The sequence below is a fragment of the Carassius carassius genome, chromosome 15, assembly GCF_963082965.1.
Source record: "Carassius carassius chromosome 15, fCarCar2.1, whole genome shotgun sequence".
Classification (NCBI taxonomy): Eukaryota; Metazoa; Chordata; class Actinopteri; order Cypriniformes; family Cyprinidae; genus Carassius; species Carassius carassius.
Genome location: NC_081769.1, coordinates 31,197,597 through 31,212,489, shown reverse-complemented (window position 1 = coordinate 31,212,489; position 14,893 = coordinate 31,197,597). Strand labels below are relative to the sequence as shown.

The following is a 14,893-nucleotide window of genomic DNA, read 5'->3' as shown; positions in this document are numbered from 1 at the left end:
TTGGATGAATTGTTCAGATTGTTTATGTTCCGTAAATAACTTACGCCAAGTTATTTTGATGATTTCCTTATATTATACACATTTATTGTCTAAGCATTTGCCACTTCATAGACAATAAGTTTAGTAAACTATTTTAGATTTTAATTTCTGAAGCAGCTTTAAAGGTGCCATGTGTCATGTCTGGCAAAAAAATCAAGTCATACTCCACATTCCATACCAGATGGGGGCAGTATGCCTCAATAAAGTGAATTGGTCTACTCTAGAGTAACAAACGAGAAACTGCATAGTCTCTATGCTCCGCCCCTACCTTCACAACAACCCTAGAGCCATAGCCGAAGCCTAAGAGGACGTTTTGCCTCCAGAGGAACGTTGGGTGATGTCAAGTGATTTTAAAACATGACATCTTCAAGCTACTCCCCTTCACCTTTACCAGTGAATATGTTCATATTCGTTTTGTTCATTTTACATTTTGAGTTGTATATACACATTATTTGAATTAAATTAATTTGACAGACAGCATTCTGTCAACATCATTGGTCAACATCAGACAGCTGATGTTGACCAAGCTAGCGCCAACCAACGTAACCAGAGCTGCCAACTCTCAAGCATTCACCGTGAGACACACGCAATTGACTCTTTTCACATGCTTTCACGCCACACATCAATTTTCTCACGCACAGAAAAACCACGAAGCAAAGAGGACACGGAGACCAACAGACTAGACAGAGCAGGTTAGTTATGATATAAAAAAATATCAGATTCTGCCAATTTTATTATGCAATTCAAACAATACCGTTTTGGCACTTGTAAATGTTCCCTAGATCCCTAGCGCACGTAAACCGATCATCTCTACTATAGTAAAAAAAAACACGAACACTGTTGAAAGATACAGTAGGCTACAAATGACCAAAATGTATTCCTCATACAGAATATCGATCAATCAGTGTTTTTTTTATCAACGTTAAGAGGTCAATAGGGCTGATAGGACTCTCTGAATGTTTACAGCATTAGGTGATTTTTTAACAGGTGAAAACCGGATCGGATCTGTGGGTAAGTTATAGCTAGCTAATTATCAAACGCAGCTACGGTTAGCCATCGCTAACATTAGCATGTTTATCGAACAGCCTTCGATACATTTCTATGTTATAACTTCCCGAAAAAAATACGCAAACATATAAAACAAATTTCTAGCGAAATACTAACAGCATCTTACTTACCAATCCAAAAGAAATGTTGCAAGTTCGGAGTCGAACCTCATTTCTTTCAAGTCCATCAGTTGTCTCCAGCGATGGAAAGCAGTGCCGATGTTTACTCTGGTTCGGCTCCTTTTCTTATCGGATTTGATTTGTGATTCCGAGCGTGGTTTTTTTTCCCTGTAGCGGGTGGTGGTGGTAGGGGTCTCTTGCCAAGGGCTTAAGTCATCCTTCCGCTCTCTTCCCTGAACTGAAATGAAGTAGTGGGCTGTACTTTCCACACGATTGACATCAGGTTCAGGTATGCCCACAAGCCGTGCGAGTTATTCGTGTATTGCAGGTTGGCTGGTGGTTATGTTGCCCGCATACCGCCTCCCATGGCCGAAACTGGTATTACGACACCTGTCGGGCCGTGGCTAGTAATGCTAATGCTAATTAAGGTAGATATCTCTGCAGCACTATAACTTGACATTTTTTTAATGACATCATCGCCCTTATTTCTTCTCATTCTTTTGATGCGTGTAGGTCATTTTTTGGATATTTTTACCTCAATTTTTACACATGGCACCTTTAAGCTATTAGGAGAACTTTTTAAAGTTCCTGCATGATCAAAATAGGTATTATGGGTACATTGTTGCTTTTTATTCACTGTGTAATTTGTCATTTCAGTGTAGTATACTATTTAGTATTTATATTTTAGTTTTCGTTACTGCTGTGTGCTTTTGTAATTTTTATTAGTTTTTGAGTTTTTCTATAAAGTTCTATATGGCTTTAATTAATTTCTGTTTCAGGTTTAGCAGTTTTAGTACTTAAACTTATTTCAGTTACCTTGTAGTTTTAAAGGCAACACATTTCAAATTTTCATTAGTTTTTCATTTAATATTTTTACATATTTTATCATTTTTAAAGTATCTTGAAGCTGAATTTAGATTTTTTTTTTTTTTTTTAACTTGCCATCATTGGTATTAGTATTAATTTCCTTGATGAACAATTTTTTTCTTAATTTTCATCAACAACATTTTCTTTTATTATTATTTGTATTTATTTACCAATGAAAATGAGACCATAACAGAATCAACACTCATTTTGAGTGACAAAAACTATGACAAAAATACATTGACATTTTCGTCAATTAATAAACATGGGACTAAAATGTTAGGTAGGGACAATTTGGGAAGTGATCCAGTCCTTTAGTCCAACTAGATTAAAACTAAATCAATTCAGTTGACTAAAATTTTACTAAAACTAAACAGCATTTTCATAAAAAAATGATGACTGAAACTAAATCAAAATTTGCAGTCAAAATGAACACTGGTATATTTGTATGCTTTGTAATTTCTTTGACTGGATTGACAGTGTTACTTTAGTATTATTTATATAATTATAAATAAAATATAATTATAAATAAATATATTATAGGATGTATAAATATATTGAATTAGCATTTAGCTCTGTCTTTTCAGTTTTTTTAATTTATTTTATTTTTAGTAATTTTATGTGCTTGTCTTTTTGTGTTTCTATAGCTTTCATTTATTTTTATTTCAGTTTTAGCAGAGTTTATTACATCCACTTGAGTATATTAAATATAATCTTTATTTACATAAACATAAAAAAATTATACTATACTACTTTATAAATTCTATACTAAGAAATTCCATTTAATCTAATATTTTATGTTGGCCTTTATTAAAAAAAGTTTTTGCATTAAGCTATTTTTAATACTTTTAGTTATCCATAACAACACTGATGGACACTGGTGTTCTTTATGGCCTTCTGCTCTGTGATCTCTCAGCGTACGAACTGCAGAGGTGTCCGGATCCGCGGCCCTTTCGGAACGGGGTGGTGATTGGCAGTGATTTTGGAGTGGGCATGACCATCTCGTTCCAGTGTCTGCCGGGGTACACCCTGCTGGGCGAAGCGTCGCTCACGTGTCTGCATGGCATCAGCCGCAACTGGAACCACCCTGTGCCTCGCTGTGAAGGTACAGAGCCCATACAGAAAACCAGCTTTTAATTAAACTGTCATGTTTTGTAGATTCTATGAGATGTTCAGGGGAAAATTTGGACCATATATGGAGACAAGACTTTAGCGGTGAACTTAAAGCGTATCACCTTTTTGTCACTGCATTATTGCTTGTTGCAGCTCTATGTAAGGCATTGCAATTCTCCATAAAATTGCTGATTGTGTTTTGATTTTATATGTCCTCCGTCAGCACTTTGCGGTGGTAATATCACGGCCCTCAATGGGACCATCTACTCTCCGGGCCACCCGGCTGACTACCCCAATCTTAAAGACTGCATATGGAGCATCCGAGTACCTCCAGGCAACGGCATCCACATCAACTTCACCGTGCTCAACACAGAGCCCATCTATGACTACATCACCATCTGGTAGGACTTCTGCGAGCGTTTTATAAGAACTTCTCACCTAAAGACTTGCATCTGGTGTCATATAACAACACCAGTGCTATGCTCACAAAATAACATTGGCTTTAGGAAATAGATTGACAAAAATGTTTATATTTATTCATTATTACTATTATTATTATTATTATTTTTTACTGATGCCAATTATTTTTGTTTCAGAGACTAATCATCAACATGCATTAACTATTTTAATCAAATTCCTAATTGCTTTTCTTGATAGATAGATAGATTCTGTAACAATGAAAATAATTTAGACTAAAACCATTAGACTGAAAAAAAACTGCACAATTTCTTTCTTTTTCTTTCTTTCTTTCTTTCTTTCTTTCTTTCTTTCTTTCTTTCTTTCTTTCTTTCTTTCTTTCTTTCTTTCTAAATTCTTAAATGTTTACATTTTAAATGAATAATTATAGTAACCCTTTATTGATTGATTCACTGATTGTTTTTAAATATCCAGTGATTAACAATATTTTATATGTACTACATTTTTGATAACTAATAATAATAATAATTATTATTATTATTAATAATAATATTATTATTATTGTGTAAAAGTATTAATTATAATAATAATAATAGTAATGATAATAATAGTTACTTTCCAATGTAATTATTAACCATTACATAATAATAATAATAATAATGGAACTTGTTGGACAAAACCAAGATAAAAAATAAACTTGCACAGTGTTATATAATAATATAGTGTTATTATAATTAGTAGTGATAGTAGTAGTAGTTGTAATATTATTGCAAGTTTATTTTCATCTTTGTTTTGGATGAAGTCAAATCGATGATCTGCCTATTTCTAGTTTTGGATTTATCAAAATGATTTGTCAAGCACTCCACCAGGGAGTTTGTCCTTGTCCATGAAAAATGCATTTGTGCTAACTGCTAAGCTGAGGCTTCCGTAACACTTTATTTTAGTTTTCTATCTGTTTAGTTTCACACATTTCTCTTGTGCTTTTCCAACTTCCATATATTTCCTCCTTCACTGAACATTAATGCTGAAGTGCCAAGCGGCTGGTCTGAAAGCAAAATGTAGAAGCTTATGTTCACGTCATGGACAATTAGATTTTTCTTGCTTTTCTGAAATGTAACCGATTGATGTACTTTGTATAAGTCATTCCCCACTCATTCAAAAATCATAAACACAATAATGTATGACCTCCCACGTTTTACATATCAATGCATATTCAAAGCTCAATGCAATTGTTACTCATTTGTCATGCAAAGTAATTTACATACAGAGGTCTTCAAGGTACTATAGCAAAACCAGCCTGTTTAATATCCAGGGTCAGAGCAAGGGAGCTAAATTTGTTGAGTAAGATTAAATTTGGTGCAAGGAGGACACATATGCACATATACAAAACGTTCATCAAAATCGTCTTCAAACAGTTTCTCTGTCATAACAGTAGATCATCTGAAAGTGAAAACTGACCATAGAAGATGAGTTTATGCCAGAGATGCCAAAATGTGTCCCATATATATATATATACAAACTGTATTATAAACAATATAAGTGAATTTAATTCAAATAATCTAAATGTTTAAAAAATGAAATTATTTAATTCTACAGTTTTAACAAATTTTTAATTTTGACAAATTGAAACCATTAGACAATTGCCATGTTGAAATAATATGCTTTATTTATTTTGTAACGTGTGTGTGTGTATATGTATATATGTGTATGTGTAAATATATATATATATATATATACATACACATAAATATATATATACATATATACATACATATAAATAAATATATATACATATATATATATATATATATATATATATATATATATATATATATATATATATATATATATACACAAACACACACGTTACAAAATAAATAAAGCATATTATTTCAACATGGCAATTGTCTAATGGTTTCAATTTGTTAAAATTACAAATTTGTTAAAACTGTAGAATTATATGTATATGTGTATATATATATATATATATATATATATATATATATATATATATATATATATATATATATATATATATATATATATATATATATATATATATATATATATATACATGCATACATACATACATATACATATATATATATATATATATATATATATATATATGTGTGTGTGTGTGTCTGTGTGTGTATATATATATATATATATATATATATATATATATATATATATATATATATATATATTAGGGGTGTAACGGTTCACAAAATTCACGGTTCGGTTCGATACAATACACTGGTGTCACGGTTCGGTTCGGTACGGTTCGGTACGTTTTAGATACAGCAAAAAGAAAAAATTGGTAGATAAATTTCCTTGATTTTTAAAAAATGTTTTATTTATTAAAACTAACAAAGTATTTTTTACATTGAACAATGATGGAGCTATTCTTTACCCATCTTCTATGGTGTTTTCTTAGCAGCATACTGTATAAAACAAAAACAGCTCCTTATAAAAAAAAAAAATGAAAATGTTATATTATTGTAGTAGTTATGAACAAATACAGATGTAACTTTTTATATGGAACTCTATAACTCTTTATATTGAGTGTGTTTTTACTCAATTGGTTCTCTATAGGGCTTATGTTTTTTGGAACAAAGCAGGAATTACGGTCTGTCTGAAATGGGCTCATGAAGGAATATTGTAACGGGGCTCAATTACAATAAGCATGTTCTTAAAACCTACGTTTTCCACTACAGAGTGTAACGCTATAATGGTGGTGGTAGAATCAATGGTAAATAGTAAGGTCTCATATCCGCGGCTATAACGTAAATGTAGCCTACCAAACGCCGTGGTGATGTCTTTTGCCCTGTTTGAATCCGTTGGAAATGTCTGTCTAAATGCTGCGGGGATAGTTTGTTGCATGTATGGTTCTCCTTTTTTCCGTCTTTTCCCAGATACTGACACACTAAGGTGATGTCGGCGTAAATGAGTTGACATGTTTCAAGTATTCCCGCTGGTGTTTTTTTTTTTTTTTTGTATTCCCGCTGGTGTACCCTAGATGAGACATATCATTGATTTTTTTTATCCACCACTCTCTTGCCATCACCATTATAGCTTACGGGGGATCCAAAGTGCACCCAAACACCAGACCTGTTGGTTATTGGAGGATCTTCTATTTCTGGTCTGTTAAACACATTGGCCATTTTGCAACGAGCCTTCAGCGCGTACTGAGTGAGCGAGCGCCTGACTGAGTAGCCTAACATAAACATATAAGTTGGTGTTTTTTTCTTCTTCGGGGGTGTCAGGGGCATTGCCTGTTACGTCTTTTGGGTTATTGGGCTACCTTGTTGAACGCATATCATTATATTTCACAATTTTTTTTTATTTTCCAAATATAATTAATTAGTCCAACGAACCGTTCGGTCCATAATGCGTACCGAACCGAAAGCCTCGTACCGAACGGTTCAATACGAATACGCGTATCGTTACACCCCTAATATCTATATATATATATATATATATATATATATATATATATATATATATATATGTATGTATATATATGTATATATATATATGTATGTATATATATGTATATATATATATGTATGTATATATGTATATATGTATATATATATAATTTTCATCTTTGAAAATGCTTGGATATACTTGGGTGTAATGCAACATTTAGTTTTGGCCCACAACCCTCAAATCAAGTTTTTGGCACTTTGTATTAAAAAAAGTCTGGGCACCTGTGGTTAATTACTGTATCTCAACTCAGTTTAATGGTGATGTTGATGTTGCAAAAATCATCAAATATGATTCATTAAATTAAACTGATTCAGCTCTAAAGCTGCTCTTTATAAGACATTATCTATAGAGTCATTAACCACCTCAATTTAGTTCAAGTTTTGTTCTGTTTCGATTAGTATCAGTGTTGTCAAATACTGAAAATTGCTGCAAGTGATCATAACGAATGCACATTCATTATCTAGCAAAAGTATTTTGCATAACCTTAATAGAAACAGTTTTTTGCACAAACTAAATGAGACGTTATTATGAACAACGTTATATAAAAGATTTCTGTAAATAATGCTGTAACAGATTTTTAACTTGAGAAGCAAGCTCATTTTGATTGCTTTGAATTGACTGTATAAGTCACCATTCAGCCTGTTTATTCAGAAGAGACGTCTGATGTCCTGGTTTCATAAACATGCTTTATAAGATCCCGACACGCACCCGCCAGACGTGGGAGAGCGATTTGTGGAGAGTATTATATCAGCAAACAGAAGAAGTCAAAGAAGGTTTTTAATGTGTCATATCTGGGCTTGAACAGATCTACTGTCTCCCTTAGGGACGGCCCTGACCAAACATCCCCACAGATTGGTCAATTCAGTGGCAGCTCGCCTCAGGAGGCCGTTTCCAGCACGTCCAATCGCATCCTGCTCAAGTTCCACAGCGACTTCAGCACCAGCGGATTCTTCCTTATGCGTTACCATGGTGAGCAGAATCTTGCGCAGTTTTGCTTCCTCTTTCACGACGGCTTAGTTCGCTTATAGTTGTTTATTGTCAGCTTGATTATCCAGGCTTATTCCCTCACGCCCACAGAACGTGTTACTTATGCCGTACGTACGCTGAGGCGAGCCATGAACGTACATACATTCAACCCAAACTGTGGCATGAAATTGCATTAGGAACCTTCTGGATTGTGTGCTTTCGAATGCCTGTTTAGCATGTCACGTTGCTGCTTTCTGGCCCCTTGTTTTTTGTTTTACTGCAAGGGCTAGAAATTGCATTACTTGTTTCTTTGGAAAATGGCTTCGATTATTGCAGCTGGCACATTCCGATGGCGCTGTAATGTGTTTGGAAACTTCCATCATCCGTAATAACAGCCATTTCTGAATGAGCAGGTGTGGAAACATATGCATTCGGCTTCTAAGGCAGCATCCTAGCTGTTATGGAACCTCATAAGTGATGATTTGATATGCTCTATATAGTGTGCATCATACAAAACAGATGCGCTCTTCGTATGGAGACTGAAAAAAATGTATTCGCATTTAGCATCCAACACAATACTCGAGCATAAAATTGCATTGGTTTTAATTAGTAATGGCTTCAGTGTTTACAGTCCTTTTTGGTTTCAATTGAATCACAAGTATGTTTTTGATGTAAATACCTCCCGACTTATCCACAATCTTGAATTTATTTCACTTTTTACCAAAGATACATGCAATGCTGCTTTAAAATGTTTCCAGTTGCAATAATCTTTGTGTATGATGCTTTGTTATTCGACCTATGTAAGCGGATCACTAGGTCATGGAATAGCTTTTAACAGTGGAAATAGCATCTAAACACAACGGATGACCTTTGAACCCCATCGGTTTTCTCTAATCTATTTTGCAATTGTGATGGGAGACCGTTATTTAATTAAGGACGCTAATATCTGCGTTAGTATATTTTCTGCTGATGCTTTTGTAGTTCACCAATAAACCGATACAGCATAAGGAAGTTATGTCAAATTCTGCAAAGCACAAAGCTGATTAGAATTTTAAAAGTGAATAAAACTAGATAGTCATGGTCCCAGAGCTGCCAAAATGCCCATTCTCCATTTTAAAATGGCTTTAATGTGTTAGCATAGTAAGAGCTGAGTCTCTCAGTGTTCTGAGTGTTTCTGAGTGTTCCTGTGTTTCCCCAATGATGAATTCTAAATGAAATGTGTTTTTGTTTGTTGGTGTTGGCTTTGGACAATATAGAGGTCATTTAGCCCTTCGGTAGCTGGTGAATCTTTATGATTTTATGATACTGAGAGGGTTTGCTGCATCTTACCTATATATATATATATATATATATATATATATATATTTATATATATAAAGCTGCTAATTAAATTTTTACATATAAATAATATCACAATAAAATAATATATTTATTATTATTATTATTATTATTATTATTATTATTATTATTATTATTATTAACCTCTGAACTGGGACTATAAATGTATTAATCTTCGTTTTATTCTGTGTTATATCCTGTGTTGGCAGGTTGGATAAACAAGTATCATTTATTTATTTTTTCTTAAGAAAATGTAAAAATATATTTTCCATTCTGCCATTTAAATAATATTATATGTATATAACAAATAAAAACAATAGACAAAGATAGAAACTACACTGTAAAAATAATTCTGTGAAATTTACAGTAACTTGCTGGCAGCAATTAGCTAGTAAGTTGCTGTAGTTCATTTTACAGTATGCTTACTGTAAACTTAATTGCAGTAACTTTAAAAATACTGTAAACTTTTTACAGTAATAATCACAGTACTGTGTTTCATCGCCTCATATATTTTACTACTGTAATAAGGATTACAGCATTTTGTGCACTGTAAAATGAAGACATTTATTTATAACTTTTCACACTTTTAATTTCTAAATTCATAAAATAAAAATAGCATAGCAAAAAAAAAATCTTCAATAGGTAAACATTTTTCTGTTAACATTTCATTTCGTTTTGTATACAACAACACTTTTCTGAACATACAAATCAATCCTGGTCAAATGTATTAAAATGTTCGGTTAAAATGAGAATGTATAAAAGGCAAATTAAATTATTTAAAAACAGCAGGATTTCAAACAGTAGAATTTGGTCCCTGAATGTTGTTTTTCTCCCAGAACTGTATTTTTCTTCAGAAACGGGCCTGAATTAGTCAATTTCCTGGGCTGGAGTCTTCTACCCTGCAGTGGAAGAAATTAATTATTAATGGAAAGGTTTATAAGCAAGACAGATGGGTTGATGACAATATATAAAAGTTTGATTGGATCATTTAATTTAGCCAATTAACGTGTAATACAACATGTAATACAATGTCCACTTCTCTATAAACCAAAACTCTTACTTAAAACACACATATTAGGGCCTGGAGAGAAAAATCGATTCACCTAGCTATTGCATAGATTCTAAAATCGTTTTATTAATATTTTTTTTACAGAATCTAAAATTTATGTCCTTGCTTGTAGATGAGGTTGACAGAAGTTAGCCACTTTCGTTCCAAGAGAGGATGAAATGTGTTGTTATCTATGAGTATTAAAGTGTCGTAACATCCAGAGTGGACATGTAGAAGAGACATGAGACTGAACACACTGAAAAGTCTTTCCCTGCTTAGATGCTGAGAGAGAGATTAGACAAGAGAGCTGCACGATTCATCAAAGACTGTGATCTCGGTCATCGCGACCTTTCAATTTGTCTGTCTACTAAACTTTGACAAAATCATATCGCAACATTCATAGACGTTAGTCATGAAACAGCTTCACAAATGGTCTTTTAAATAAATATTTTAAGTTTTGATATTTTATATGCTCATTACAGTGAGCACAATAATGGAAGTGTGAAGAGTAGAGATGGGAATTTTGAGTAATTTAGAAGTCAAGTACTCTAAAAACCAAGTACTTTATTTGCATGGTGAGTTAAAATAAAAGTTTGATGTTTAAAAATTACACAACAGTCCATATAAACCCAAATAAACACTTTGAGAAGTATTTTACTAATCAGGTACTCAAAGAATGAGTACTCAAATATTTGTTCCCATTCCTAGTCAAAAATATATCAACAACAAATAAGTGCTTACCTCTGGTTAAATATATAGTATGATGCAAAAAGCACAGCCAGAGCAGAAGTGAATTCGGAACGGTCACTCAGTTGGATTTGGTTGGAGATCTCTGCCCTCGATGGAAAGCATCCACCTATTTGCCCCCAGAATGGACTCTCCTAAAAAAATTAAGTTGAGATTGCACAGCATTCAATCTGATATGGTTTACTGTTTGGCAAAAAAACTTTGCTACACAGTTCACTTTCATAACATCCTCTAATGCACAGCCAGGTAGTGAGCCTGCACATGTATGCACATGTATGCACTGTGCAGAATTTGTGCACTTCATTTAGAAAAATCTGGGTGTCTGTAAAGTCCTGATCATATAACAGAATACTGGAGACATGGATTACACATGATGAGTAAGTGTGACCTTTTAAAATGAAGTTTTGAAAGCATATTGCCTTTATACATGCATTGACCTTATTTTTTCTATTGGATCAGTGACAACTAGAGATTTTTGGAATCTAAGTGCAAAATGACGTAAAACCTTGTTCACACACAGTGAATCGATACAAATATACTTAATATACATATATACTTAAAATTGGGATCTATTGTGTATGTGTAGTGCTGGGATCTTACCGAGCATGATGAGTCTTAAGAGTGCTTGGCAGGGAAATCTGGGCCTCAACGTCTGCTTGGGTGGAAGTTTCCTGTAACACAAAATATACAGAAAAAACACTTTTAGAAATCACAAGTACAATATTCATAAGAGAAAGTGTGTGGCAATACACACTTTTGAGATCTAACGTTAGCTGGTTTAGGTTTTGAATATCGGTACATATGTGTTTGCAACGCACAAAATGTCTTAATGTTTGCACGTTTTATGTGCACTTTCTAGGGATTGTGTCTGAAGAGAAACAACATTGTTTGCATTTGAAAAACATTGTATACATGCTAATTCATGTAATTTATGTACCTGGATTGATTGTTAAGGCCTCTTTGCTGCAAGAAATGAACCAAATGGTAAATAAAAATACGAGTAAGATCTCGAAAAATCTTAATACAGTGCGAGTATATAATTATGCTTCCACGTATCATGAATAAAACTCTCGAATGAATAAAACTCTCGAATCGGCCCGCTTAAATGTCTGATTCTTCAGGCGCCAACGTTAGCAAGCAAAAAAATAAAATAAAAAAAAATACGAGTGAGATTATTCAAATGGCTACCGTGTCAGCACAGACATCAAATACACAATTTCAAATTAATGTTATTGAACAATACTAAACGTTACTCTTTAATCAAACTGAAGACGTTATAAATGTACGTTAATGTTGCCAGAGAAGATAAATCTTTATACAGTATATGCTTCCACATGTCGGGAATGACACTTCAAATTAGACTATCAACAATCTCGTTTCTGCGGTTTGACTTGCGATGAAGTTCAGAAAAATGATGAACCTATGAAAAATGTCTAAAGTCTTACCTCTAACTGCGTTTTCTGTCGAGTCTGGACTCTGGAGTTGGCTGGCTTGGCTTCACTGCTTCACGCGCACGCACGCGGTGTCGGCGGAGACAGTTGACATTATCTGGCCAGAGAAAAATCTGGCTAGTGCACCAACAGACACATCAATTAATTCCAATTAAATTTTTATTCAACAATGCTATCCTTCTCTAAACTTATGACGTTATCGAATGGTGCCAGATTAGAAAATCGATCAAAATTATGCACAATTTTTTTTTTTTGGTAATAAAATGAACACAAGACACGAGTTTACTAGGAAGTGTCCCGCTATTTTACCTCTCTCTCTCTCAGTGCACTCTTGAACAAAATAATAATAAATAATGAATTAGTTGAACAAATAGTTAACTTGACTAGAGTAAACTGTGGAAATAAATCAGCAAAGTTACCTTTCTGAAGTTAAAATTCCAGTGAAAGTGTGGAATCTAGCTTTTCAGCTTTCCATGGCTGGAAAAAATTGTGATTGCTGTATTGTGATTCACAGAAAAAATATTTTTACTGTAGAATTTTCCCGCCATTTAAAATTGACCATGATGCTTTGCAGATCTACAGTAACATGGTGTATACAGGTTTTACAGTAAGCATTTGCCCGTTTTACAGTAATAATGCTGTGAAAACTACAGAAATTTGTTACAGTGTAAGTAAACAAAGTGCTTGAGGTATTTCAGGTATTAACAGCAGTGTTAAACTGTAAATAGACAAGCTCATTAAAAATGATTATAATTGTTTTGTGTGAGATAGATAGATAGATAGATAGATAGATAGATAGATAGATAGATAGATAGATAGATAGATATACCATAGATAGTGTTTACCATTATTAATTACAGGAAATTATTATATTTATTAGCAAATTATTTAAAATTATTACATAAATATACACAGTACACACATATGTTATGTAAATAAAAACATTTATTTTGAATGTGATTAATAATTTGACTGCACTAATTAATAAATATATAAATCTAAATATATTGTTATTATTATTATTATTATTATCACCTTAACTATGTATCATTCTTCAAGATTATAAACCGATTGCATATATCCATGCAATATTTTTTTCCATGCTGTCATTTTACATATATTTTATATATAGTATTTGCCAGTAATAATTACTGCAGATGACTACAGCTAAAAATGAATAATTTTAATATCATAAAACTTATTTTTATAATTTTTTAATAATTCATAAATGCACACAGCATTTGAAGACACAGCAAAATGAAGTTTGCATAAACTAATATGTAACATTTGTGAATTATATGTCTTAGTGAGAGTGGACTACATAATGTACTGCTCAACATATTAAGTCTTCAAATGATGTTACATCACAATAGTGACTATTATCATAATAATCCAGTAATAGAAGGTTCTTAATGCATATGATCCTCTTTTAGAAACTCTTGCAATTAGACATTGTTATAATTGTAAGGCATAATCAGTGTTGGCAAGGCAGATGCTATGACCCTTGATTATGATTCATACTTTGCAGTGCCTGTGCGTAATTGTGTTGTACGTTTAGAAAAACTTGGTTGACAGGTGTGATGATATAAGATGTAAGTGTGTGGGTAGTATTCAAAGCGTTATCACTTAACCAGCAGCTAAACATCACGTTTATCACTCATCTCGTTCCCTTCGCAGCTTACCAACTTCGTGTCTGTCAACCTCCCCCACGTGTCGCCAACGCAGAGATCCTGGCTGAAGATGATGAATTTGAAATTGGTAAGACTGCAGAACATTTGATGATCCTCTATTTGCATAGATTTATCACGCATCGTGACGCTCCCAAGGTGCCAACCTTCGCAATGCAGAGTTTCTTATTTAATGTGAAAGAAAATGCCCCTTTCTGTGGGGAAAATAACACCCGACGCTCTGCATTTGTCATCATTACTGTCACAAGCGTGCAAGCGGTCAGGTCTTAATTAGCTAATGTGTTGTTGAGCGCTAGTTGTAGTGGAAAGGCAAAGATCTGGGTGTGTAATTACTCAACAGGAGACATCATCAGGTACCGCTGCCTGCCGGGCTTCATGCTGCTCGGGAGCGAGATCTTGACCTGTAGGTTGGGCGAGCGACTGCAGATGGATGGTCCTCCTCCGGTCTGCCAAGGTTAGTTTGGCAGCACATCCAGCACGCCCTCTCATTTGTGTCCGTGCTCTTCCTGTTTTTATGTCTCACGTCGTTAGCTCTGCCACTAGTTGTTAGGCTCTTTTGGA

General features: G+C 33.5%; 1 protein-coding gene and 1 long non-coding RNA gene across 3 annotated transcripts in view; one reads left to right on the top strand and one right to left on the bottom strand.

Moving 5' to 3' along the window:
* The window catches only part of LOC132158888 (CUB and sushi domain-containing protein 3-like), a 254,569-nt gene that overhangs the window by 176,845 nt on the left and 62,831 nt on the right, over window positions 1-14,893 (top strand). For both annotated transcript variants that reach the window (XM_059568503.1, XM_059568502.1), the window contains exons 42-46: window positions 2,986-3,174; window positions 3,406-3,583; window positions 7,918-8,063; window positions 14,322-14,402; window positions 14,673-14,786. In XM_059568503.1, the coding sequence (XP_059424486.1) occupies window positions 2,986-3,174; window positions 3,406-3,583; window positions 7,918-8,063; window positions 14,322-14,402; window positions 14,673-14,786 (708 nt within the window). The remainder of the gene's footprint in view (window positions 1-2,985; window positions 3,175-3,405; window positions 3,584-7,917; window positions 8,064-14,321; window positions 14,403-14,672; window positions 14,787-14,893) is intronic.
* On the bottom strand, window positions 11,197-12,674 carry LOC132158889 (uncharacterized). The gene is made up of 3 exons (XR_009437720.1): window positions 12,639-12,674; window positions 11,794-11,864; window positions 11,197-11,327 (listed from the first exon to the last, which is right to left on the bottom strand). It is a non-coding gene; the product is annotated as an uncharacterized LOC132158889 (long non-coding RNA).